General features: G+C 44.3%; 2 protein-coding genes across 2 annotated transcripts; both read right to left on the minus strand.

The window, feature by feature from the left end:
- Positions 1-1,107: 1,107 nt before the first annotated feature.
- LOC136768070 (NXPE family member 3-like) lies at positions 1,108-4,994 on the minus strand. The gene is made up of 5 exons (XM_066722123.1): positions 4,937-4,994; positions 3,947-4,400; positions 2,212-2,282; positions 1,876-2,082; positions 1,108-1,640 (listed from the first exon to the last, which is right to left on the minus strand). Exons 1-5 carry the CDS (start codon positions 4,992-4,994, stop codon positions 1,108-1,110), a joined length of 1,323 nt encoding a protein of 440 aa, XP_066578220.1.
- A 371-nt stretch (positions 4,995-5,365) lies between these two features.
- Positions 5,366-21,598, minus strand: LOC136768322 (NXPE family member 3). Its single transcript, XM_066722466.1, has 6 exons — positions 21,291-21,598; positions 10,254-10,326; positions 9,212-9,930; positions 8,913-8,989; positions 8,596-8,802; positions 5,366-8,442 (listed from the first exon to the last, which is right to left on the minus strand). The coding sequence occupies exons 2-6, from the start codon at positions 10,314-10,316 to the stop codon at positions 7,910-7,912; spliced, it is 1,599 nt and encodes a 532-aa protein (XP_066578563.1). The 5' UTR covers positions 10,317-10,326; positions 21,291-21,598; the 3' UTR covers positions 5,366-7,909.
- Positions 21,599-27,026: the final 5,428 nt, after the last annotated feature.

A 27,026-nucleotide genomic window follows, 5' to 3' on the forward strand; every position in this document is an offset into this window, starting at 1 on the left:
TGTCGCTGTTGTGCAGTTTCTGCCTGAATTTACTGCAGCCGATTAGCAATTTCGTTTCGACAGCTCGATAGAGAGCTTTTCAATCCTCTGTAGATCGACGTAACAGCGGAAAGTAACGTATAGAGCAGTAAACATCTGTAAAAATAGTATAAATATTATTTTACAGTTGACATTCAATCAGGTATCATCTTCACGCACCGTTATTTATCAACATAGAGAACACATTTACTGGGTTATGAGTATTTTAGAGGAAAACAAATGTCTCTTATTCATATTGTGGTAACGTACTTTTACTTTAATAAACTTGTGATGAGCCAGTCTGCTCTGTCACTGACTTAATTGGCTCTTATTAACCCTAATTTGACTGAGCATTGCGATCAATCACGGGATGTCATACCGGGAGCAGAGGGGTTATAAGCAGTGCTCAGAAGATGGAAGAAGGTGGCCTGGTCTGATGAATCACACGTTCAAGGTGTTAACTTGGCCTCCAAATTCCCCAGATCTCAATCCAATCGAGCATCTGTGGGATGTGCTGGACAAACAAGTCTGATCCATGGAGGCCCCACCTCGCAATTTACAGAACTTAAAGGATCTGCTGCTAACGTCTTGGTGCCAGATACCACAGCACACCTTCAGAGGTCTAGTGGAGTCCATGCCTCGACGGGTCAGGGCTGTTTTGGAAGCAAAAGGGGGACCTACACAATATTAGGCAGGTAGTCATAATGTTATGGCTGATTGGTGTATGTTAACTCATCTTCACAGCCTTATCCCAGGTCGTTGTCAATGTGAATGTCATACATTCAGCCACATTAAGACACACATGCAAGCTAATAACACACCATGGTGGAGGTGCGTGGCACGATCTCCAGTAGCCTGCATTCACCACGATAGTGTTCTGCAATATAAAATAAACACTTTTAAATATGACCAGGATTAAATATTATTACATCTTCTTATTACCAAACTCCATTATTTAACACAGATATTGTTCTGAGTAAAACAGGCTTAAAACATTAAATTGGTGCTGCTGAAGGAGCTATTACAGTGATCATCTGTTTCAACATGCTGCACACCACCTGGTCAACAGAGACGCACTGGCAGGGAGCTTCACTGGGGACAGACAAAGGACAGGAACAGGTCAACTTCGTTCTGGATGATGACAGGCTGGGGGTGGATCTGGTCTGGGGTGTAGTGGCAGGAGGTCATCTGCCAGACGTCGATGAAGGCCACAGGGAGGCCCTGGAACATCCTCCTGAGCACGGTGTCCAGCTGCAGGGACAGCCAGTCACTGCCGTAGACATCCTTGTAGCCGGTGTTGGCCGACTTGATGACCACGAGGGTCTGGGGGCTCCGGCGCAGCAGCGAGCGCACCGCCTCTCGGATGATTGCAACCTGGCGGACAAATGTGGCCAGTGGGAAGGTGGTGAAGTGCGCCCAGAGGTTGAAGCCCACCACGGTGTAGGTGTCTCCCGCCAGCCTGTCAATCTCGTTGGCGATGTAGTGCAGCTGTGCCCTCGGGACCTTGAACATCCGTAAGGGCAGGCCGTGAGCTCGCCAAAGCAGGACCACATTGTGACTGGTGTCCACGGCCAGCAGAGGCCCTGCTTGATGTTTGTTTTGGGGGTTCATGAGCTTCAGAGCTGGAGGAATGGAGGATGTTAGTCTTTCTGAGGTAGAAAGAAAGAGAGGAAGAGAGAGACAGACGCAGGGAAAAGTCTTGCAACCTGGACAGAAAGGGAGATGAAGGGGGAGAGACAAGAACAAGAGAGAGAAGGACTGAGGGAGATGAGAGAAATAGGAAGAAGCAGAGAGAGGAGGAGGCCACAGGGAGGGTAAGAGTGGCGTATCGGTTGTGTTGGTGTTTCGGGCTCTTACTGGGCACAGTCGTCTGCAGGTATTCGAACCACTGGCGCATCGTGGAGTCGCCCATCATGTACAGCTGCTTGTCCTTCAGGCAGCCAACTATCTGCTCTGCGCTGGAGAAACTGCGAGCGGAGCAGACCAGCGAGGTCCAGCAGTCCTGGAAATAGAACCCGGCCGGAACGGGAGTGTCCAAACCGGGAGCGCACTTCTGCTCCTGTCCTGGGGAGAAACACAGTCTCAGATACAGAGTGGCAGGCAGGTAGGAAGAGCCGGAGCACAGGAGCAAAAAAAAAAAAAAAACGAGTAATGCACAAACATGAACGCACACACACGAAAAGCCATACTTACTGCGTTCTGTGTCCAAGGGCCGGATGTGGATTATGGGGTCAGCTCCTGATTTCCCAATGTCAATTAACTTCCTGTTGGGAAGAATGAGTCATGGTAACGTGCTGCTGAATTTTTCTGGGCTTTGTGGAGGTAAAGCTAGAAATTCCTCTCTCAAAAGGCTTAATATGTGTATACTTAAGAAAGATAAGGTTGTTTGACCGCTGTTTATATTTATGATGTGCATCTTGGAAAAGATGCCAAACAGTATGATTTAAGTGTCTGCTCCCTAATCCACATATTGACCTATTACCTATAATAATATATCTTCTGCTTTGCTAGCTTTTAAGATAACATATTAATGACTTTTTAATTTTAACCAGATCTTTGACTTCTATGTGTATAAAAAGCTCTGACTTTTAGCATGGAGTCAGAGCAACTTTGGAATCTCCTTGATTCACTGTTCCTCTCCACGCTGCGTGTAATAAAGGCATTGCGACAAATGCTCCAACCTGATTCTTAATCTCTTAAGCTGACAGATGGTGCTGGTAGCCTTACAAGGGCACCAAAAACATGTGTTTGTTTAATATCACGTGTACTTTTCACCATCGTGTTGTTTGCAGAGTCAAAAAATCACACCCCTGCCTTTTCACCCCTCCACATTCTGAAATACTTGGTACTTGGTCTGATTAGGAATACAAATTCTCAGAACATATTGACAACTTTGACATAGTCTGGAACCAGACAGTCTACTGATCAAAACAAGACCATCCATGTTTAGGTAGAAGCAACACACACCAGTACAGAGCTCAGAGTCAGGAAGTCTTTTTACAGTGTACTAATACAGAATTATTTTATATAATTGGATCTGAACTTCTCTGTTTGATACTCGATTAATCGGTGTTCTGAACAAAACAAGCCTATTTGCAAAGAAATCTGATCGAACACCCTGGCGGTAACATCTGTGAGATTGACACAGGCGTGAGCCAATACTCAGCTTTCAAACGAGATGCAGATTCGGCAGTTAACCAATAACCAAGAGGAATGCGTAATCAAGCTGTACAGTATCAATGTACGCGGGTGTGAGAAAAGTTTAGAGAGATCTGAAGACAAGGTGGATGGAATAAAAGCAGTACAATATGTCCTTTGTTAATGCGTGAAGAGAGTCTTTATTACAAACAGTGCAGCACTCCACACAGTAGGATGAAAGCAATTGAAAACAACAACAAAATAATAAATAATTATTATTAAATAAATATAATGTATTATTACAGCTACAGTTTTGTTTGGCCACTTGTGTCTATGTGCTGTCCAAACACATACTCCTCTCAAAGATGCCCTCGCACAGTGGGTTCTGTCTGTCCTATCAACACACAAATTGGTACAGTTGTTGTCCATATGCCACTGGAGGGATATGTGGAGATTCAGTGAGGTATACATAGAGGTGCTTTATTTTGGTGAAGTGAAATATGACTTGGCATATTACAATAAAAAAGTAGTTTTTTCAGCACGTTATCTTGTGTATTGTGTTACTCTTAGCTATGTTCTGAGCTATTTCCTTTCACATGATAACATCCTTATGCATGTGATGTAAATATTTACAGAGTCTTGAAATTGGGCCAGACCTTTTAGGAGGAAATTCAAATTTTTGACTGTCAAGTTAAAATGTCTCTACAGAGCTACACACATTATGTGAGATTTGACCTTGAGGAGAATTGACTCCTCAGGTCTCACACTGGGCATCTCCACAGAGACTCACGTGTCCAGAAGGCTCTTGTCCAGGTCGGTCAGTTTTGCCTGGTAGGTCCCAGCGCTGTGGTAGACGAGGGCGTGGCAGGGCAGGGCAGCTGGTTTCTGGCAGAACCACATCTCCCCGGTCGCAGGATCCTTGTACTCACAGCAGCAGCGTGAGCCGCTCCTCTGGGCGTTGCAGACTACAGTCTCCGATCTGCCCCCCTCCTCGAAATACCCCCGGAAGGACACCTTGTTGGGGTCGTCCTCCCTGTGCCGGAGCAGCACCTGCACGGCTTCGCTGGAGTGGATCAGCCGCAGGGAGATCCAGGCCTGACCGGGCCACAGGAGGGAGAACTGGACTGTGTAGGTCCCATTGTGGTGATCCTGCACCGAGCTGTAAGTGCTGGCTTTGAGCTTCGGGGAGTGCAGCCGAGCCTGGAAGAAGTCCCCTCCATGGCGGCTGCGCACAATTGTCGCTGCTGATGGGTGATAGAGGGGAGTAGCGCGATGGTCTGTGTGGGAGGGGGAGATAAAATGACTGACTGATTGACACACTGAGTTCAGTTCAATACAGGCAGCGCCGTGCCCTCGACACACAATCCCAAATATAAAAAGTCTTCTGTGTCTCTTCTGAGCATTGCTTTAATCCCACCTACTCACAATAACAGGTGTCCCGTTATTGCTCACAATTCTCAGTCCAAGTGAAGTGTCATGTCTGTCCTGGAATAAGTTGTCCTATATGTGCGCCTCTGTGCCCTACATTGGGGTTACACTCCCACACAGGCAGCAGTGCAGAAAAAAAAAGGTGCAGTTTCAGTGCAGAGTATGCCCCTCCTGTTCTCTCTCTACACTCGCTCCCTCGGCCCCCTCATCGCATCCCATGGTTTCTCCTACCACTTCTACGCTGATGATGCCCAGATCTTCCTGTCTTTTCCCTCCTCTGACCCTCTCATCCCCTCACGCATCTCTTCCTGCTTGTCTGCTATCTCCTGATTTCCCCCCCACTCTTCCTCACCTTCTGCTGACCTCCCCATCTCGATCCCCTTGGAATCCACCACACTCTCCTCCTTCATCTTCCGCTATAAATCTAGGAGTCGCCCTCGATCCTGCGCTCTCCTTCTCCCAGCACATCACCACGCTGACGCGCACCTGCAGGTTCTTCCTGAGCAACACACGCCGGATCCGTCCCTTCCTCACCGACTACTCGACTCAGCTGCTCGTCCAGTCACTGGTCCTCTCCCGCCTGGATACTGCAACTCCCTCCCGGCCGGCCTGCCTGCATCCACTACAACTACTACCTACTAATAGTTGTATTATTGATTTCCCCTTTGCTCCCTTTCCCGTAGCCTTTGATTGTAACCTAACATCTTGACTGCATTTAGCTTTTACTTTCCAGGATGTAAACCTCATTTATTGTATTTACTTGTGTAAATTGGAAATTGTACAATGTATTATGGTTTAAATCGCTTTGTAGTATGTAAATTTGAATTTGTAATGTTTAATGCCTTGTCCTGAACTGTATTCTTGCACTTTTTATTGTATTGCACTTTGTAATTTGTAAGTCTGCCAAGAAATAAAAATAACAATAATAATAGATAAACTGACAAACCCTCACAGTGAATGAGAGTCAGGGAGGGGTTTATAAAGGCCGGTGTGGGAAGCAGATGATGGAGAGCAGGTGTGCAGTGAGTGATCACAGTGCTGTGGTGAAGATTGAATGAGTGACTGGTTGAAGCTGGGAGAGGAGACTGCTATGGAGAGGGCGATGGCGGCCTTTGTTGGCAAACTCTGTATTTCAGTTACAAAAATGTGAACACAAACAGAACGGTAAAAAGTACACAATAAAATGAAGTTACACTTTAGAAAATATGCTTCAAATACAACTTAAGAGTGAAAATGCATTATGGATAACAGTTACTGGCTTTGATAATGACCTCAAAGTATGCTCAGCAATGAAAGTCTCATTTATATTATCATAATTGTTACTATTATTAGCAGTAGAGTTATTCTTCAACTAAACTTGCTTAAGTGTGATGTTATTATGTCTTCTACACAAGGAAATGTACACATCACATTACGTTTCAACAACAGTGTAAAACACAACATTTATAGGCACCTGGTGGTAACAATGTGTAACTGACCCCCAGTATAGTGTTGAAAGGGAATGCCACCGAAAATCCATATTTTCTCAGGTTATTCTATAAGTAGAAAAATATTCCATTTTTCATGTCCAGCTCATTCTGTGTAACAGAAATCACAGAACGAAAAAGGTACCATGACGTCACGTGCGTGCTAACTGTGGAGCTGCTTTGCTGGAAGTCAATGGGGGAAACCGGAAAATCACGAAAATCATTCAAATGTTTCATGGTATGCACGTTCGATGGCCCCATCACCCTATTTTTCAGAAAGAACCATCCGTTTTCAGTCATAAAAGGTTTATTTCACCACCCAGAACTGTCGCTATTATTTTACATGATTATTTTATTCCAGGCACTGCGTATCGGCTACAGCGCCTACATGTGACAGGGAATGTCGGCCGATCTGGAAGCATGATGGAATCCAGCGTTCTGAGTTCTGGTTGTATTCTGCATATTCTGGCGAATGTAGCAAGCCATCTGGGTACTTTTACCAAACTACAAATTCATATACTAAGTCCAATATGCATACTACTGAAATGCTGAAAAGTAGTACGGGTAGTATGGAAGTATGCGGTTTCTGCTATAGATATTGTAGCTAGCGAAATTGTTTACTAACACTGTTGGGTTTCAAACAAACGTTCAATTTAAGTACATCGCATGTTTATATAATTCATCTTTCAAATTTCCATGATGATATGGTGAGTCATCATAAGTTCCAGAAAAGTAAAACAAGTGGAGATGTCTGTTTCCTGTATCAAACCAGAGAGCATAGAATTTCCCATAGAAATTGTACAAATATCCACTGTGTCGTCACTGATGAAGGTGACCTAAACTGGATCACAGAATGGGGCAAAACGGTATTGTGCTCAGTCGCATTTCACCTTGTAGTCTCCAGTGCACAGGACACATAACAGCAGTCTTCCTGCTCTCCGTTAGTCTCCTCTGCCTTACAGATGCAAACCAGTAAAATCCGTGAACAATAATTACCCTTGTTAATGGCTTGTCTTACAGGGCATAAGGAAGGAGGGGAGAGGAGAAGACAGAAATAGCACCACAAAGAACGGATTGTAAATAAACCTGCACTTCCTTCACCCTAGACAGACCCCACATGGTCCAACACCATGTACACATAAGTGGGAGCATAAGGTGGCAGAGTTATATAAAGTGCAAAATCACAGCAGTGCTGAACAGCCCAGGAGAACAAGCTGCTGTATTACAGGTACAGTCTGAGCAGATGTCTTGGGCAATCGCTTGAAGGTGGTCAGGGACACTTTTACAATAAACACATAAAATAAATAAAAAAAAACACTCTGTGAGAAAGCGGGAATCGTAGACGTCTGATACACCGCCCAGACACTCACCCACCCCGGCTACGGCACAACAGAGAACTATAGCTGTTGCCATTCACCTTCTCCCGCTCAAGCACTTGGAGATAGACCACCAATTCCCAAGCTAAATGAAAACTTGCTATAACAGTCCTTCAGATATATGTTAACTCATCTTCACAGCCTTATCCCAGGTCATTGTCAATGTGATTGCCATACATTCAGATGCATTTAGACACACATGCAAGCTAATAACACACCATGGTGGAGGTGCGTGGTATGATCTCCAGCTTGTATTCACCACAACAGCATTCTGCAATTTAAAATAAAAACTTTTAAATATGACCAGGATGAAAGATTATTAAATTGTCCTATTACCAAACTCCATTATTTAACACAGATATTGTTCTGAATTAAACAGGCGTAAAACATCGAATTGGTGCAGCTGAAGGAGCTATTGCACTGACCATCTGTCTCAGCACACTGCACACCACCTGTTCAACAGAGACGCACTGGCAGGGAGCTTCACTGGGGACAGACGAAGGACAGGAACAGGTCAACTTCATTCTGGATGACGACAGGCTGGGGGTGGATCTGGTCTGGGGTGTAGTGGCAGGAGGTCATCTGCCAGACATCGATGAAGGCCACAGGGAGGCCCTGGAACATCCTCCTGAGCATGGTGTCCAGCTGCAGGGACAGCCAGTCACTGCCGTAGATGTCCTTGTAGCCGGTGTTGGCCGACTTGATGACCACGAGGGTCTGGGGGCTCCGGTGCAGCAGCGAGCGCACCGCCTCTCGGATGATGGTGACCCGGCGGATGAACACGGCCAGTGGGAAGGTGGTGAAGTGCGCACAGAGGTTGAAGACCACCACGGTGTGGCCTTCTTCTGCCAGCCCGTCGATCTCGTTGGCGATGTAGTGCAGCCGCGCCCTCGGGACCTTGAACGTCCGTAAGGGCAGGCCGTGAGCTCGCCAGCGCAGGACCACATTGTTACCAGTGTCCACTCCCAGCAGAGGCCCTGCCTGATGTTTGTTTTGGGGGTTCATGAGCTTCAGAGCTGGAGGAAGGGAGGATGAAGAGATACAGATGCAGTGAAAGGTCTTGCAAATGATCGAAGTATATCAGAGAAATAGGAAGAAGCAGGGAGAGAGAGGAGTCACAGGGAGGGTAAGAGTGGCGTATCGGGTGTGTTGGTGTTTCGGGCTCTTACTGGGCACATTCTTCCACAGGTATTCAAACCACTGGCGCAACGTGGAGTCGCCCATCATGTACAGCTGCTTGTCCTTCAGGCAGCCGACTATCTGCTCTGCGCTGGAGAAACTGCGAGCGGGGCAGACCAGCGAGGTCCAGCGGTCCTGGAAATAGAACCCGGCCGGAACCGGAGTGTCCAAACCGGGAGCGCACTTCTGCTCCTGTCCTGGGGAGAAACACAGACAGTCTCAGACACAGAGAGACAGAGGCGGGTAAGAAGAGCCAGAGCACAGGAAAAACACACACACACACTCATACAGGTAAAGCCATACTTACTGCTTTCTGTGTCCAAGGGCAGGATGTGAATTTTGGGGTCAGTTCCTGGTATCCCAACATCAACATTAGTTAACTTCCTGTTGGAAGAATAAGTCCAAAGTTCGGTCATAAAAACCTTCAGAACTGAGTACAATCATGGTAATGTGCTGCTGAATTTCTCTGGGCTTCGCTTCACTTTAAAACTTCTCTTAAAATGTCATTAAGTTGTGAACTACACAGCTACACACATTATGTGAGATTTGACCTTGAGGAGAATTGACTCCTCAGGTCTCACACTGGGCATCTCCACAGAGACTCACGTGTCCAGAAGGCTCTTGTCCAGGTCGGTCAGTTTTGCCTGGTAGGTCCCAGCGCTGTGGTAGACGAGGGCGTGGCAGGGCAGGGCAGCTGGTTTCTGGCAGAACCACATCTCCCCGGTCGCAGGATCCTTGTACTCACAGCAGCAGCGTGAGCCGCTCCTCTGGGCGTTGCAGACTACAGTCTCCGATCTGCCCCCCTCCTCAAAATACCCCCGGAAAGACACCTTGTTGGGGTCGTCCTCCCTGTGTCGGAGCAGCACCTGCACGGCTTCGCTGGAGTGGATCAGCCGCAGGGAGATCCGGGCCTGACCGGGCCACAGGAGGGAGAAGTGGACTGTGTAGGTCCCGTTGCAGTGATCCTGCACCGAGCCATAAGTGCTGGCTTTGAGCTCCAGGGAGTGCAGCCGAGCCTGGAAGAAGTCCCCTCCGTAGCTTTTGGGATTTCCAGAGAAATCCCTGGTGACCAGAGTGACGTTCAGAGTGTCCCCCACTGTGTAATTGTCCCTCAGGTTCTCCACGTAGTAGAAGCAGTGTCTGGGGTCTGTGGTGTCGTTCAGGGAGGTGACAGGCCTGTCTGGGGACGGCCAGCGAAGAGCCTCCCTGAGAGCCTGCCACTCCTCTGGGCTGAGGTGGATCTGGTCCCACTGATGTTGGGAGAGGGGGCTAGGTGGCTTCACACTCAGGGGTTGAGTCCCCTCCTCCCAACAGTACAAATACACCTTGATGGGATACAGGAGAGACAGATACTTGTGTAAAAGATACTACGCACCCCTGTGGACACTTGTGTAAAAGATACTGTGCACCCCTATGGACACTTTCTGTTTCCAGACACCTGGGGAAGCTGTTTCCTCAAAACTGGCTACTCTGATTCACAGAAAAGCTGCGCAAGACAGCATTTTCAACATATTAAACATCTTAATAGCCAGTCAGTAGCTTGGAATTTAGTTACATTGAGTTGAAACTGTTCAGAATTGTGTGGTATTGAACAATGTGGCTTTGCAATGACAGGAAAGCAATCAATATGTTTAGAAGACATACTTACACTCAAAATCACCAATAGGCCTATTAGAGGACAAAGGAGAGCAGCCGTCCTTGCCGTCCTCATTTTTGACAGTCTGTTACAAAATGGAGAAATAATGTGTGAAACCCCAGACCATTTAGAAACTCGTACTTTATCTGTTTAATCCTGGAAATGTTTTATACATGAAATGGTTTATAAAAATTCTAACAATTTTCCCAAATCTATTTTCATATCTGTGGTTTTCCTTTGTACCCTTATGGGACTAACTTCCAGCAAAGTGAAAGTAACTGGCAGCTTACGTTGTTTTAATTACAAAATTTTGGGACACTAAAACAAGTTTGAAACAAGGCCACTTTACTCTCCCTAACCCCTCTACCACTGTAGGATGGGAAGATGATGTGAAGGTGAAGTGAGGCTGGGAGCTGGAAGCACGGACGCGTCACACAAACAAAATCTCGGTAAAAAAAATGTATATCCATCAGTCTTTCTGTGAAAAAATGTGTTGAAGTTGTCATTATTTTAATTTTTGTCCTTGAACAAACTCAGACTGTTAAATTTAACACATTAATTCTAAGAGTGTGGGTATTCGCTTGTCTTCAACTGTTCAAGACGACCAGCCTTCAGATCTTTTTAATGGGTAGAGCCAGAATATCAAGGGGCCCCTAACATATGACATCAATAATATTTATTTACAATAATAATACAAAAAGTTCGGACACAATATGCCGGCTGTGGAGTAGTGATGGGCAGTTCGTGAATGAGGGGTATAAAGTAACAAAGTACAAATACTTTGTTCCTGTACTTAAGTATGTTTTTCGAGTATTTGTACATTACTTAAGTATTTATTATCACCCCCTCCAAGCACACGGCACAGAGAAGTGAGGATTGATCTGACAGCGCATGTGTGTCCGAGCTGCAGTGTACCGATGTCATGTAGCGCAGTGGACAGTATTGTGTTATTTTGATAATTAGCAGATGTTTTGTGTTGCAGTAGATCGATGGGTATTGTGCATGTAGCTGTATTTCAATAGGAGCTCCACACTGCATTAAGGAAAATTACCATTGCTCAGATTTAAACGGTCTACTTTCTAGATTTTTTCACCGCGACTTGGAAGAATCTGACCAATCAGAATTAACATCAACCCACGTGGAAACATGCACAGTATACGCATGCGCCATAACAAACCGCGTGGATGACGAGAAGTGAATTAATGATCCACAGCAATATCCATTACTGTTTCATTGGACATTAAAGACAAACACATCCATTAAAAAGACAATGCGTGGGAGACCATCACAGCAGTTCTACTTTAATGACAGCTGTCCATAAAATATACAGTATTAATAAATAATATGCATAATTAAAGCTGAGAAGTCGCTCAAGTCGCTGCAGCTAAGTATCGCTTTCTCTCACGTTTCCTCGTTTAGTTAAGTTACAAAGACTGTTTACGTGGTTTGTTGTTTAGCTACAAATTGTATATCTTGCACCTGTATTGTCGGAAAAGCACCGACTGTTTGTTAGTTTGTTAGTGAATTCAGCCAGTAACCCAGCGCACTCGACACGCCCTGTCTCCAATCAGAAGCGTTACACTGTGTAGGCTGTGATTATTTAGCATTTGTTTAACATTACTACGAGCTATTGTTCAGTGTAATTGCGTGTGTCTGGTCTTTGTCTGTATTCAGATATTAAGCGGCCAGTAATTGTGCTATTAGCAGTCCTGCGTGGGAGGGAGGGCCATCTTGACCAGCCTTGTGTCATTCAACGTAACACAGGTGTGCACTGTCCTCATTAGTTACAGGTGACGTATTTAACAGCCCCCCACCCCTCTGCGCCAGCAGTCAGCGCCAGCAGCCTCAGTGCTCCCCTTCCGAAGGGCCCCAATTACAAAGGGCAGGGACTCTAGCTGCGGGGACTCAAAAGGGCCCCAATTACAAAGGGCAGGGACTCTAGCTGCGGGGACTCAAAAGGGCCCCAATTACAAAGGGCAGGGACTCTAGCTGCGGGGACTCAAAAGGGCCCCAATTACAAAGGGCAGGGACTCTAGCTGCGGGGACTCCAGCGAGGAGAAGACTGAGAGGGGACAGCAACAGCAGGCAACCATGACGATCTCTCCAATTCCTGTCCTGCTCTCTCCTTCCTCTCAGCATGCACCTGCGCGCCATTGTTTCCCTAATCCCTCCAACCTCATCTCTCTGCCTCTCCCCCCTCCTCCTCCCTCTCCTCTACTTCACTCTCTGGAGGCCTGTGGAACTGCCACTCAGCTTCCAATAAGGCCGACTTCATCTCTGCCTTTGCCTCCCACCAGTCTCTGGATTTCCTCGCTCTCACCGAGACTTGGATCTCCCCAGACAACTCTACCACCCCTGATGCCTTATCCTCTCTCTTTGTCCTGTCCCACTCCCCTTGTCTTACTGGGCGGGGAGGAGGAACAGGGCTCCTGCTCTCCCCTTCTCTCCTCTTCTCTGTCCCCTCCTCTCTCTCCTCTATCTCGACCCACAGCTTTGAATTCCATGCAGTGGAAACCTCTCCCTCTCACCTCTTCCTTCTAGTTCTCTACCGTCCACCTGGTCCACTCACCTCCTTCCTGGATGAACTCGACTTTCTTCTCTCCTTTCTCCCCTCGCTGTCCTCACCTACCATCCTCCTGGGAGACTTCAACATCCACCTCTCCAACCCTTCCCACTGTGCCGGACTTCTTCCTCTCCTTCACTCCTTTAACTTCTCTCTCTCCCTGTCTCCCCCCACTCACAGGGCTGGCTGCCAGCTAGAGCTCATCTTCTCAAGAGGCTGCTCCCCTTCAACACTCTCTGTGACACCCATGGACAACTCGGATCACCACTTCATTTCCTTCTCCCTTTCCCTCCCCTCCCCTCTCCACTCACTCCCTCTGTCACCTTCCGCCGTAATCTCCGCTCTGTCTCTCCCTCCACCCTTGCCTCCACTGCCCTCACTCTCTTACCTTCCATTGATTGTTTTTCAAATCTATCTGTCAACTGTGCTACCTCCTCTTTGTTCTCCTCCCTCACTTGCAACCCGAACTAGTCTGCGTGCCACTGAACAAAAGTGGAAAAGGACCAAACTCCCAGCTGCCCTCGAACTCTACCGCTCCCTACTGTCCACATTCTCGTCCTCTCTCACCTCAGCCAAGAAGTCTTACTTCCAATCACTCTTCGAATCCACTATCAACAACCCTCGCAAACTCTTCTCCCCTTCATCTCCTCCCTCCTCAACTCCTCACTCCTCTCTGGCTGTTTCCCCTCTGCATTTAAACAAGCTACCTGGTTCTCCTCCTACCTCAGTGACCGGTCCTACCAAGTGACATGGCGAGGCTCCTCATCCACCCCCCAACCTCTCCTCACAGGCGTTCCCCAAGGCTCTGTCCTGGGCCCACTCCTGTTCTCTCTCTACACTCCCTGGGCCCCTTCATCGCTTCCCATGGTTTCTCCTACCACTTCTACGCTGATGATGCCCAGATCTTCCTGTCTTTTCCCTCTTCTGACCCTCTCATCCCCTCACGCATCTCTTCCTGCTTGTCTGCCATTTCCGCCTGGATGCACTCGCACCACCTCAAGCTCAACCTCTCCAAATCAGATCTCCTATTTTTCCCCCACTCTTCCTCACCTTCTGCTGACCTCCCCATCTCGATCCCCTTGGAATCCACCACACTCTCCTCCTTCTTCCGCTATAAATCTAGGAGTCGCCCTCGATCCTGCGCTCTCCTTCTCCCAGCACATCACCACGCTGACGCGCACCTGCAGGTTCTTCCTGAGCAACACACGCCGGATCCGTCCCTTCCTCACCGACTACTCCACTCAGCTGCTCGTCCAGTCCCTGGTCCTCTCCCGCCTGGATACTGCACCTCCCTCCCGGCCAGCCTGCCTGCATCCACTACCCGCCGCTCCAGCTCATCCAGAACTCTGCGGCTCGTCTGGTGTCTCTCTGCCCGATTCACACGCTACTCCACTGCTCCACTCCCTCCACTGGCTCCCGATAGCGGCACACATTCAGTTCAAGACACTGACCCTCACCTACCGCTGTCTCGACCACACTGCACCAAGATACCTTCAGACCCTCGTCTCTCCATACATCCCCTCCAGACCACTGCGCTCCTCCAGTACCAGAAGAATAACTCTGCCTCCTCTCCACTCCCCTTCCTCCAGAGCCGCTCCTTCTCATCCCTGAACCCTAAGTGGTGGAACGACCTGCCCACCGAAGTCAAAACAGCAGAGTCCTTGACCTCATTCTGGCGCTTACTCAAGACGCATCTCTTCCCACAGCACTTGTAATATTAGTCCTCTACCCCTGCTAGATAGCACTTCAGCTTATTATGCTCCTCACGTTCTTGATTGTTTTCCTCCTGGCTCCCTTTCCCGTAGCCCTCGTCTGTAACCCTACATCTTGACAGCACTTAGCTTTCACCGTCCAGGATGTAGGAAGTCTCTTACTGTACTTGTGTAAATTGTAAATTGGAATCTGTAAAATGTATTATTTTGAATTGCTATGTTTTAGCTAAGTTGAACTTGTAATGATTGATGCCTTGTACTTCTCTGTATTTTTGCACTTTGTTTGCACTTATGTTGTAAGTCACCCTGGATAAGGGCGTCTGCCAGAAATAAAAATAAATAAATAAATACATTAATAATAATAATAATAATAATAATAATAATAATAATAATAATAATAATAATAAAAGTGTTTCTAATGTTACATATTCATTTTATTATTCACTTTATTATATAAATAGTACAATTGTATATGAGAAAAGGTCCCGAAAACATGTCCATGTTAATGTTTACACTTTACATAAAAAACAAGTTTTTAAGATGGCATGTGTAAGGACAACGTCAGTTTATATATATTATAATGATACAGGCATTTTGTTTGACATAATCATTGTGGGAGTTCACCACCAACGGCAGGAATGACGGAGAGGATGCAGGGTTAATCACAAACACAAACAGTCTGGCGCGGCACTCTGTACATGCTACCTTCTCTCACGCTCTCCACACACTGAACTACTCTCAACTCCAAACTTCTTCTCTTTCACGCAGGAACCGGGCACCCCTATTTATGCCTTCTGACCCCGTGACTGGGTCCTCCAATCACGGCGCCTCCCGTGTTCCCGTGCGGGGCTAACCCTTAACCCCAGAACTACCCCGCTATAACACAAGCATACACATGCACCACCAATGTGACCTACCAAGCTTGCATGCACTCTGTGAACCGCCCATCCCCCAACAGAACCCCAAACACACACATGAACATGCACCCCCCCAGTCCCAGATTGCTACAATGTATATATATAATGAAAAATTGATTTTATAGTCACTTTCAATTATTACGTATTTATAGCCCAGATGAAGACATAGCAGTGTCGAAAGGCGTTGTTATTCAATAAAATGAAACTTTTGTAATGCAAGAGTCCTGTCTAAATTCTAAATACCTAATAAGTCAGTTTGGCTTGATTTGAGTAGGACGTGTTCTAACTTAGCAGCAAGTGTGGCCCTGCCGAGCTGAGCTCCCCCAAAAGAACGAATAGCAGAGAGCCGTTCAGAATCAGTGAACCAAAAAAAGGAAAGAATCGAAGTCTCCAGTTCCTTGGTGAACTGAAAGAGGAAGAAGCAGATCTTGAACATGCTGAGCTATGTGCAGGGACGTGCAGGCAGGGTAAGACTGCAGTACATATTTGCAGAGCCGGCCCTAGCCTTTTGGGGGCCATAGGTGAGATTTGATTGTGGGGGGCCCCCACCTCGCTGTAAAACATTTTAATGGTGCCCATCTTTATGGCGGGGAGAAAATGTTTGGGTAAAACTAAGAGAGACACAAACATTGAAACATATATTGCACTTTAACATACACTGAAATAGATTTAGTAATACATACACATTTAAATAGTACACTGTGCACATTGAAATAACAGCAATAACTAATAAAGAGTTTAGATAACAAAAACACCCATGCCATAAATACTCAATACTGAAAATACTATATTACACATTAAAACATAAAATGTATTAAAAAAATACAAGACTATCAAAAATCATTAGCTGACAACTGGCAAACCACTGTAGTAGTTAACTACTAATAATCAGCTATGTATCAAAGTGATCACATCACCAACATTTTCAAAAAATAGATCATTACTTAATCAACTACTTAATTACTGAGCTGGATTATTGCTTGATACAGAATAGTTAATTGCTTACAAAGTTCTGACATTTTATAGTCCCACTACTTGGAATATACAAAACGGTTGTTAAAGTTCCGGTGCAATTCTCCTCATAAACTCCTCAGCGATATACACTTATATCCATCATATTTACATGACATGTTTCATTCATATCCCTGACACGCGTGTTCTGACCTCACTCTAGACAGTATGCTCGAGTCACAGGTTAAATGCCCCTCTCCTTCTCGGGTTTACATGGTCTTAGTTTATTGCAGTAGAGATGAGCTGCTGTTTACCCGCAGCCATGCAAAGGGCAAAGGAGTGTCTTATGCATTATGCCTTGTTTTAATGATCTTACCGAGTAGTTTTTCATGTCACTGACGGAGCTATAGTCGTGAATTACAACACGATGTACATGAACAGTGCAAAACAGACCCACAATAATATAGAGAGCATAAGAACATAACAAAGTTTACAATCGAGAGGAGGCCATTCGCCCCATCGTGCTCGTTTGATGTCCATTAATAACTAAGTGATCCAAGGATGTTATCCAGTCTATTTTTAAATGTTCCCAAATTTTCAGCATCTACCACATCGCTGGGGAGTTTGTTCAGATTGTGACGCCTCTCTGTGTGAAGAAGTGTCTCCTGTTTTCTGTCTTGAATGCCTTGAAGCCCAATTTCCATTTGTGTCCCCGGGTGCGTGTGTCCCTGCTGATCTGGAAAAGCTCCTCTGGTTTGATGTGGTCGATGCCTTTCATGATTTTGAAGACTTGGATCAAGTCCCCACGTAGTCTCCTCTGTTCCAGGGTGAAAAGGTTCAGGTCCTCAGTCTCTCAGTAGGACATTCCCTTCAGACCTGGAATAAGTCTGGTTGCTCTCCTCTGAACTGCCTCTAGAGCAGCGATATCTTTCTTGAAGTGTGGAGCCCAGAACTGTCCACAGTATCCAGATGAGGTCTAACTAGTGCATTGTACAGTCTGAACATCACTGCCCTTGTGCTCAATTCTACACTTTTGACAATATACCCTAGCATTTTGTTTGCCTTTTTTATTGCTTCCCCACATTGTTTGGATGGAGAAAGTGAGGAGTCCACATAGACTCCTAGGTCTTTCTCATGTGTTACTTCATCTAGTTCTGTTCCTCCCATAGTGTAATTATAGTGAACATGTTTGTTACCTGCATGTAATACCTTGCACTTGTCCACATTGAATTTTATCTGCCAGGTGTCGCCCACAACTGAATATTATCTGAGTCCCTCTGAATAGCCTGTGCTGCCGAGATTGTATCTGCTGAGCCACCTATTTTAGTATCATCTGCAAATTTGACAAGTTTGCTAACTATCCCAGAGTCCAGATCATTAATATAGATTAGAAAAAGCAAAGCAAAATTCTGCTAGTCCCTTTAGTACCTCCTCCTCATTTATCCTGATCTCTCTTAGGATTTGACTGGACTGGTTGTTAACCTGTGGCATGTTAACTGTTTTTTCTTTTGTAAAAACCTCTGTGAAATACTCATTTAGAACATTTGCCACATCTTGTACGTTTTCCAAGATACTTCAATTTGTGCCCTTTATCTGTTTCACTTCCTCCTTTATTGACCTCTTGCTGTTGTAATATTGAAAAAAGCTCTTTGCATAAATTTTAGCTCCAATAACTGTTTCTATTTCCCTCTTTGCTTTCCTGCGTAATGATATTAGGAAACAAAAGCGTTACACATTGCAATTAACCATGAAACGCCCAACGGCACTTTAAGTCGAAACCCACAATAAACGGACTAGTTATTTTGCAATTTTAAATGTTACTCTTTCAGGATATATTATTTCGTTTCGTTTTGTTAGCAGATAAACTGCTGTTTCCGGCTTTTTGTGGTGGAGCAAAAACTTAATGGATCAGACCACATTGCAGCAGCTATGAGAACCAGTCAGCAGCTCATTCATTGTCATTGGACATTAACATGTGGTTGGCTAGTTTGCTTACATGGTATGTTGTGTTGATTTCAAAGCTTGTTGCATGCATTGAGGTCAAACACACGCATCACTCGACAGGCGAGGTGACATTATGAACAACGGCTGATGCATGCTACACACCAGAGTCACAAAAGTGGTTGAGTGTGCAGGTTGGGAGGGGACACACAAGCATGAAAAGTTTGGGCATTTCTGGAGAACTCCTGCTTGATTTACAGGGGGGTCACCACATTTTCCAGTGGCTGTAAGAAACTGAGCCCCCTGGAAAAAATGGTGACCCCTTCCTTAGTGACAGCAAATACACACCAGAGTCACAAAAGGTGTTGAGTGTGCATACAGAATGCAAATAATGTACCATTATAATCTCCTTTAAAGTTCAAAGTTTCTGTTATTGCTTCACCTGTGTGTGTGATAGTGTGATAGATTAAATCACTTACAAATAAATAGGTAAATAAACATTTAGAAGATGGTACTGCATTTATGTCGCTGAAGTATGATGTCTGCATACGTTTACAAGTGGTATTACTTGCGTAGTAACAGTCTCAATGCGTGTGTAGTTGTCTGTGAAAAATACACGTACATCGTACAATACTTCATTTAATTACCTACATGAATCCGTTGCGTTAAGTTTTCTTTTTAATTAGCAGATACACTAACCCGGGGCGACTTACACAGAATATATATTTAACAGTAAGAGCAGATCAAATACAGAATAATCTCAGTACTAAGAAGTGCAGCTTTAATGTATATACAGTTCGATAGCCTAGTAAGAGTACATATCCTATACTAAGTGTAATCTAGGTTTAGCTGTGACTCACAACAGTGAAATAATAAAGCGGTTACAAAAATGAATTGATGTTCAATAAATGTTCAATTAAATAAATATCAGTAGTGATAAGAATATATGTGTGGTGTTATTGTTTGTTAAAAAGGCATTCAATATAACTGTGACAACCAACCAAGTGTCGGGGCTGGATGTCACCAGTGCACCCTGTCTGTTAACCAGTTATACATTCAGTCAAGAGTGAAGATCTAGACAATGGCCATTTGTACACAATATATAATTTGTTCAGGTGGAATTGGAAATAGCAGCCTATGATGTAGGGGGCCAGAGAAATATAAGACTGAGTAAAAAGTGTGACAGCCAGCCTCGGTCCCCCCTGCAGTTTACGGTGCAAACTGCTCAGCTCGTCACTCGTGGTCGTTTTCATGATTCACTTCCTGTTTTCTCAGGACTCAGATCATATTGCGATAATCAAGTGAGCTCGGCTCCTTTGGTATTAATAAAACACCGGATATTTACATTTTACATGATTAATGCATATAAGAAATGGCAGCATAACGCGTGCAATAACAAATACATATGCCGGCAATGAAGTAACTAGATGCAGTAGTCTCACACTTTTGACAGTCTGCTTCTGATACAACCGAGTAATACACGGGTGCGCTCATGTTGTGCAGCAGGATGTGCGCAGATCTGACCTGCAAAGCGATTCATTTTCATAATCTGTGATGATTGTCTGTATCATGAACACATCCAATATTTAAACGCACTGTATGTAGTTATTGAACACAACAATAGGCTGCTGTATTTGTGAATATTATAATCAGTGCACATTGCGCTGCCGAATGGTGATTGTTTTGCCTATAAAAATATACAATAACAGTAGTGACGTCCCCTAAATATCCACGTAGGAGTATGTTACTGCTACTGCCATACCTTTAAACATATAGTGCTACTTTACATAATGCATTAAATGAAGGGTTTTTATAGCAATTCGTTATTTCTGACACTTATTTTCTCGAACAAACAAAAGTACAAATAAGCCGCAAAATGATTGAAAAATGAGTCGCTCACACGCAGCATCTTTAGATAAAATTGTACGCTCTGATGTATTCACTTTAATTTGCATTATATTCCATTTAGAAAATGAGAGAAATACCTTTGTGACACCCTTGATGAATATACCCCAATATCTAATTGATGTCTGATTACTGATGTTACCGTTACATGTTATCTCAACAAAGATTTTTTACAAAAGTAGTGGGACACATTTTTTTTTTTGGGTAGTAAAAACATGAAAATTGTGAGATGAGAGAGTGAGTGATGACAGATAGAGTTAATCTGGGGGGAGAATAAAAGAAAACAACTAAAATACACTTTCTTGGTGTTAACTATACAAAAACAGTATACAGTATATCTCTATAGAGGAAAAAACACTGTACAGCTTCAGGATGAACCTAGAATGAAAACTCCAAACATCATTTTTTTGGCTGAAATTACTTTATTTTCATGTGTTAGAAGACAGTACCCTGTACACATTGTGTAGAAAATAACACAAAATGTGTCATACTAGTACTATAAACACACACACAAAAAACGCTGACATTTTTAAAATTTAAAAAACGGTCACTGATAAAATATTTTAATTGTAGTTACTATTTTGATAATACATTTGATTCATGTACACATACTACAATTTTGTTAACCTGCACTGAAATATTTTGCTAGTAAAATTAAGCCCACAGTTCAGTGCATCTGATGTAAACTCTGCTAACACTTCGATGCTGATTTCGTAACCAGAACATAAACTTGTCTCTAACTTTCACACGGATACCGAGCGGGGTCTATAAATATGTGCTGTGCTGCACACGATGGATTTATTACATTTCTGTATGTATCTGTTTGTTATTGTTGTATTCATTAAACACACATCTGTTGTGGTTAATAAGGCAGCGGTTGGGCTGGTAGATATGTTTTTAAGTGTAATTCTCAGCTTATCCGTTTTCAAATCGCCCTGTTTGAATTAAAGCGCAAGAACCTGCGGCACTGACACAATCACTTCTCTTCATAAGAAGAGTGACGCACTTTACTAGTTATTCAAACACTTTAAAACACGTGAAAGTAATAATTTATTCTTACCTTCCAGTTAGGCAATAAAAATCATCCTTAACTCCACTACAGTTGATTTGAAATCCTTTTCATTCCGAAAACAGTCTTAAGTGACAGAGGTGGCGCAGGGATGCTATAGGCTTATTGCTTATTGAAATATGATTGAGCTCAGGTTAAACACTTGTGGTGAAACCGAAAGTATCCAGACATCTCAGATGACATCTGTTTCCTCCCCCTGCACAAAAAAAGGCAAAACTCTTGACATACAAACAAACCTCCATGCATTTATTCATGAATGCTTCTATTATTTATTGTTGGCCCTGGAATTTCCTCCATACATCCTCCTCAACACAAATACTGTTTGGGAGAGTAGTTCTTAGTTGAAGTAGTTCTTATAGGATTGTGAAAGATGTGTTTTGGAGGCAGAGGGCCTCAGAGGAAGTTGTGGACAGATGCAGACAGGCTGATAAGAACAGTGGGTCTCACAAGGGGTGGCCAGGATTGTACCACTGGATACGAATAGCCAGAGAAGGAAGGAAGGGGGGTAATTGCATAATTTCTTGTGGTAGCATTAAGGAAGCTATACACTGTGAAAAAAAATCTGTGAACTTTACATGTACTTGCAGCAGAGTAATTAAAACGCTATTATACAGTTATTACTGTCACACGAGAGTTACAAAGGTGTTCACCGTCAGTATCGCAGTACACTGCAGTGTTTGGTGTCTTCTGAATCATCTCTGAGTACAATGCCATTTAGCAAGCTCAGTCATTACTCCAGCACAATCGTTTGCTGCGTGTTGCTCTGCCCACCATGCTCCACTGGCCCTGCACTACATATCTGTGCCCACTGTTTGGATGTTGTTCTAAAGATATGGTTATCTTCCTGTTTCTGAGGCGATCGAGCCACCAGCCTAAACACTTTGGTGTTTTATTTCTCGCAACAGGAACAGCGATGGCATGTTTCCAGAGCTTAGACACCTTTGAAAGCAGGAGAGATTTCATTAAAATAAAGCCCCCTCTGTAGCTCTGGGGAGGCTCAGAGTGTCTCCGACTGAGGAATTGTCCCTGAGGTTATTATTATTGTTATTATTATTATTATTATTATTATTATTATTATTATTATTATTATTATTATTTATTTCTTAGCAGACACCTTTATCCAGGGCGACTTACAAAATATAAGCAGAATACAAAGTGCAACAATACAGTGCAGTACAAGGCATCAAACATTACAAATTCCAATTTACCTAACAGTGCAATTCAAAGCAAAATACATTTTAAAAATTCCAATTTACACAATATATAAGGTCTTACATCCTGGACTGTAAAAGCTGATAAGTGCAGACAAGATGTAAGGTCACATTCAAGGGTCAGGGAGATCAAAATAAACAATACAAGTACTACTAATGCAAGGCAAGCAGTATGTTAAACGTTGTATAAGTGCTATCTTACAGGAGAGTAAATGACTAAAGTGCTGTGGGAAGAGATGCGTCTTGAGTAAGTGCCAGAATGAGGTCAGGGACTCTGCTGTTTTGACTTCGGTGGGCAGGTCGTTCCACCACTTAGGGTTCAGGGATGAGAAGGAGCGGCTCTGGAGGAAGGGGAGTGGAGAGGAGGCAGAGTTAGTCTTCTGGCACTGGAGGAGCGCAGTGGTCTGGAGGGGATGTATGGAGAGACGAGGGTCTGAAGGTATCTTGGTGCAGTGTGGTCGAGACAGCGGTAGGTGAGGGTCAGTGTCTTGAACTGAATGCGTGCCGCTATCGGGAGCCAGTGGAGGGAGTGGAGCAGTGGAGTAGCGTGTGAATCGGGCAGAGAGACACCAGACGAGCCGCAGAGTCCTGATGAGCTGGAGCGGCGGGTAGTGGATGCAGGCAGGCCGGCCGGGAGGGAGTTGCAGTATCCAGGCGGGAGAGGACCAGTGACTGGACGAGCAGCTGAGTCGAGTAGTCGGTGAGGAAGGGACGGATCCGGCGTGTGTTGCTCAGGAAGAACCTGCAGGTGCGCGTCAGCATGGTGATGTGCTGGGAGAAGGAAAGGAGCGGAGGTCCCTCACGTAGCAGAAGCAGTGTCTGGGGTCTGTGGTGTCGCTCGCCTATGACTTGAACACATTTTCAAACGCGGAGAAGTTTTCCTTGCCGTGTCAACAGGGAGCACACTCGTGTAGGTGATGGGTTTAAATCCGGGCTTCTTCAGGTTATAACTGTGTGTCTTCTTTCACGCAGAATAGAAAAGTTACAATTTACCCCCGCGGAAGCAAGACCACTGGCCTGTAATTGGATAATTATTATTGTGTTGTGCGTTGGTGAATTTTAACACAGAGCTGTGTTGTCTTTGAACAAACACAGAAAGTGTTACATTTAAAAGATATTTTCTGAGAGTGTATTAAACAAAAAAGCCACAGTGTTGCTATTGCACTCCGATAGTCCCCAGCAGCGAGGCCTGCGTGTTTAATCAGACGCGTTTTTTTTTTTTTTAGTTTCTATGATGTTATGTCTGATTGTAAAACAAACACTACTCTCTCACATTTTGTGTGCAGCTAATGTAATTATACAGAAACATGCAGAGCTTGTTACACTCACAACTTGTAGTAAAGGACCAGTTAAGGACTGTGACTGGTGGAGTGAAACCATCCAATCCCAGAAGAAATTGTTAAAATAGTATAAAAGTCTAAATAAAGAGCAAGTACAATTTACACAGTAAAAACAAGACCAAAAAAAATATGTATATCAAGAAAAACAACAACATTAAGAACCAGATTAATACATTTTTAATTGATTTCAGGTGAATTTATTTGTCTGATGTGCATATCTACTTATCTTTTCACTCCTTCGCAGACCCATAACTGCTTGATATATTTTATATAGTTTATTTAAAAATGTGATTATTATTAAAAACCTGTATTTCCACAAACAGGATTTCTTTAAACATGTCGTTGTTTATAATCTGCTCACGTGTAGTTTGTGTATTGTCACAGGAGGCGACTGCTCTTTATTATTTAATTATCACCGTTTATCTCTTGCATTTATTCACTTTTTATATTCACAATTCATTGAACAATTGTTTCTTTTAATTATGTGTCATGCGGTTTCCTTTTGTTGTTTGTTATGATTGTATTGATCATGTGATTTTATTTCAAGCTAATCGCCAGAGAGAGAGGGGGAGGGGGAGAAACAGTGGACATGTCACAGGAGGCGACTATAGGCCTTGGCATGTTTTACTCAGCTTATCATGGTTCGCAGTTATCAGTTCATTTATTTCATGGTTTCTATCCATTTGTACTTCTCACATGAGTGTTTCTCTAGTCAGCTCTGTGAGGTTTCGTTTCGACCAGAGTGACAGATAATACAGATTTTTTTTCCAATGCCTCGTTTTTCAGCCAATCTAATAAACAGTTGGACTGAAAACTCAGGTCAATTTTTACCCCAATAAGATTATTTTTAGAGGGAAGACACGCTCAAGTCACAAGTGTGCAATAATGTATTTGTGACAAAAAATAACTAATTTAATTATATTACTAAAACAGGTCATATTAAGCTTCTGCTGAGTTACAGGAATGAAACCGATTATCTCACTGATCTTCACAGAGAGAAGTTGTGGTCAGTTTAGTTAGCAGCTGGCAGCTGGGTGCATCTCTCACTCTCTGTCTCTCTATCTCTATCTCTCTTCCTCCTTCTTGGTGTTGATCTTCTTCTGTGCTTCTTTGTTCAGTTTACAAGTTTATAGAGTTCATCTCAACCAGTCATAGTGGAACAGCTAGAGATAGAGATCTAGACATCTAGTCCAGGATGCCTGTCTTCTGATTGGCTCCTAGTCAAATACCCCAAAGAGGCCAAGCAGTTAGGTTTCTTATTGCCATATTGAAATATTTGTATCACGGCACCCAAACCATGGTGTGGTGTTGGCAAAATGTGATTTGTTAAAAAGGAAACTTATGAAAGAAGGAATGGACAAAAAGAAGAATGAAGAAGAAGAAAAAATACTGAGACAAAAAGAGGACTGCCGGCCTGACCAGACTTCCCTTAATATTACTTATGTTCAGTAATATAACTGAATTATATTAATTAGCTATTTTAGCTAGTTTATTTTATTATTCGTTTTTTCATGTTCATTTTATTAACAGAGAATAATGAGTAACTAACATTGTCACTCAATAAATTAGTCTTTTAGACTCCAGTCTTGCGTTTCTAAAGTATTTTCCATTCATTACTGCTGTTGTCATCCGTTACCTTTCAATTCCAAACCGTTCCCCCAGAGGGTGCTGGGAAATGACCTTTACCCCAGAAACACTGACTGATAGGCCCCTGTATGCTGTCCGTCACTGGGCCCGGCTCCTGCCCCAGCTCAAGCACACGGCACTGGGGAACAACGCCCTTTTCAACGCCACACTGAGAGCCTCATCGCTTCTGTGTTCTCAGCTCTACACGCGTGATGTGTATACATATTACATCATGTACACATTGTTACTATTACATACACCGATCAGCCATAACATTATGGCCACCTGCCTAATACTGTGTAGGTCCCCCTTTGCTGCCAAAACAGCCCTGACCCGTCGAGGCATGGACTCCACTAGACCTCTGAAGGTGTGCTGTGGTATCTGGCACCAAGACGTTAGCAGCAGATCCTTTAAGTCCTGTAAGTTGCGAGGTGGGGCCTCCATGGGTCGGACTTGTTTGTCCAGCACATCCCACAGATGCTCGATTGGATTGAGATCTGGGGAATTTGGAGGCCAAGTCAACACCTTGAACTCGTGATTCATCAGACCAGGCCACCTTCTTCCGTTGCTCCGTGGTCCAGTTCTGATGCTCACGTGCCCATTGTAGGCGCTTTCGGCAGTGGACAGGGGTCAGCATGGGCACCCTGACTGGTCTGCGGCTACGCAGCCCCATACGCAACAAACTGCGATGCACTGTGTGTTCTGACACCTTTCTATCAGAACCAGCAGTAACTTTTTCAGCAATTTGAGCTACAGTAGCTCGTCTGTTGGATTGGACCACACGGGCCAGCCTTCGCTCCCCACGTGCATCAGTGAGCCTTGGCCACCCATGACCCTGTCACCAGTTCACCGCTTTTCCTTCCTTGGACCACTTTTGATACTGACCACTGCAGACTGGGAACACCCCACAAGAGCTGCAGTTTTGGAGATGCTCTGACCCAGTCGTCTAGCCATCACAATTTGGCCCTTGTCAAAGTTGCTCAGATCCTTACACTTGCCCATTTTTCCGGCTTCTAACACATCAACTTAGAGGACAAAATGTTCACTTGCTGCCTAATATATCCCACTCACTGACAGGTGCCATGATAACGAGATTATCAGTGTTATTCACTTCACCTGTCAGTGGTCATAATGTTATGGCTGATCAGTGTATGTGTCTTTGGCACAGCATCTCAGTATATATTATATGTGTCTCGGTATATATTGTATAAGTCTCAGCATTTCAGTATATAGTGTATACGTCTCACTGTGTTTGTGATCCCGGTCTGGAAGCAGGCAGCTGGTAAAAAGGTGAAATTCAGGGCTCTAGGTTTCATTCACCACACCTCCTGCACGGTCAGAACTATTGAGTAACCATGCAGCGTGTGTGTGTCTGTGTGTGTGTGTGAGTGTCTGTGTGTGTGCAAGTGTCAGTGTGTGTGGGTGAGTGTCAGTGTGTGTGTGCGTGTGTGTGCGTGTGTGTGGGTGCTGGTGTTGATTTTTGTGCAACCCTGAGCTAGACATCAGCGCCTCTCTGCTGTAGCTGCCGCCCGTGTGCCGAAGCCTCGGGT

The sequence above is a fragment of the Amia ocellicauda genome, chromosome 14 (genome assembly GCF_036373705.1).
Source record: "Amia ocellicauda isolate fAmiCal2 chromosome 14, fAmiCal2.hap1, whole genome shotgun sequence".
Classification (NCBI taxonomy): domain Eukaryota; kingdom Metazoa; phylum Chordata; class Actinopteri; order Amiiformes; family Amiidae; genus Amia; species Amia ocellicauda.

What these genes read in the sequence shown, in the direction of transcription:
- LOC136768070 (XM_066722123.1), bottom strand. Translation starts at nt 4,994, where the DNA reads ATGAAGGAGGAGAGTGTGGTGGATTCCAAGGGGATCGAGATGGGGAGG. An exon ending in GATGGGGAGGTCAGCAGAAG is followed by an intron (nt 4,401 to 4,936) that starts GTGAGGAAGAGT and finishes ATCACCCATCAG; the next exon opens with CAGCGACAATTGTGCGCAGC. An exon ending in GACAAGAGCCTTCTGGACAC is followed by an intron (nt 2,283 to 3,946) that starts GTGAGTCTCTGT and finishes TCTTCCCAACAG; the next exon opens with GAAGTTAATTGACATTGGGA.
- LOC136768322 (XM_066722466.1), bottom strand. Translation starts at nt 10,316, where the DNA reads ATGAGGACGGCAAGGACGGCTGCTCTCCTTTGTCCTCTAATAGGCCTA. An exon ending in GACAAGAGCCTTCTGGACAC is followed by an intron (nt 8,990 to 9,211) that starts GTGAGTCTCTGT and finishes TTCTTCCAACAG; the next exon opens with GAAGTTAACTAATGTTGATG. An exon ending in CCTGTGGAAGAATGTGCCCA is followed by an intron (nt 8,443 to 8,595) that starts GTAAGAGCCCGA and finishes CCCTTCCTCCAG; the next exon opens with CTCTGAAGCTCATGAACCCC.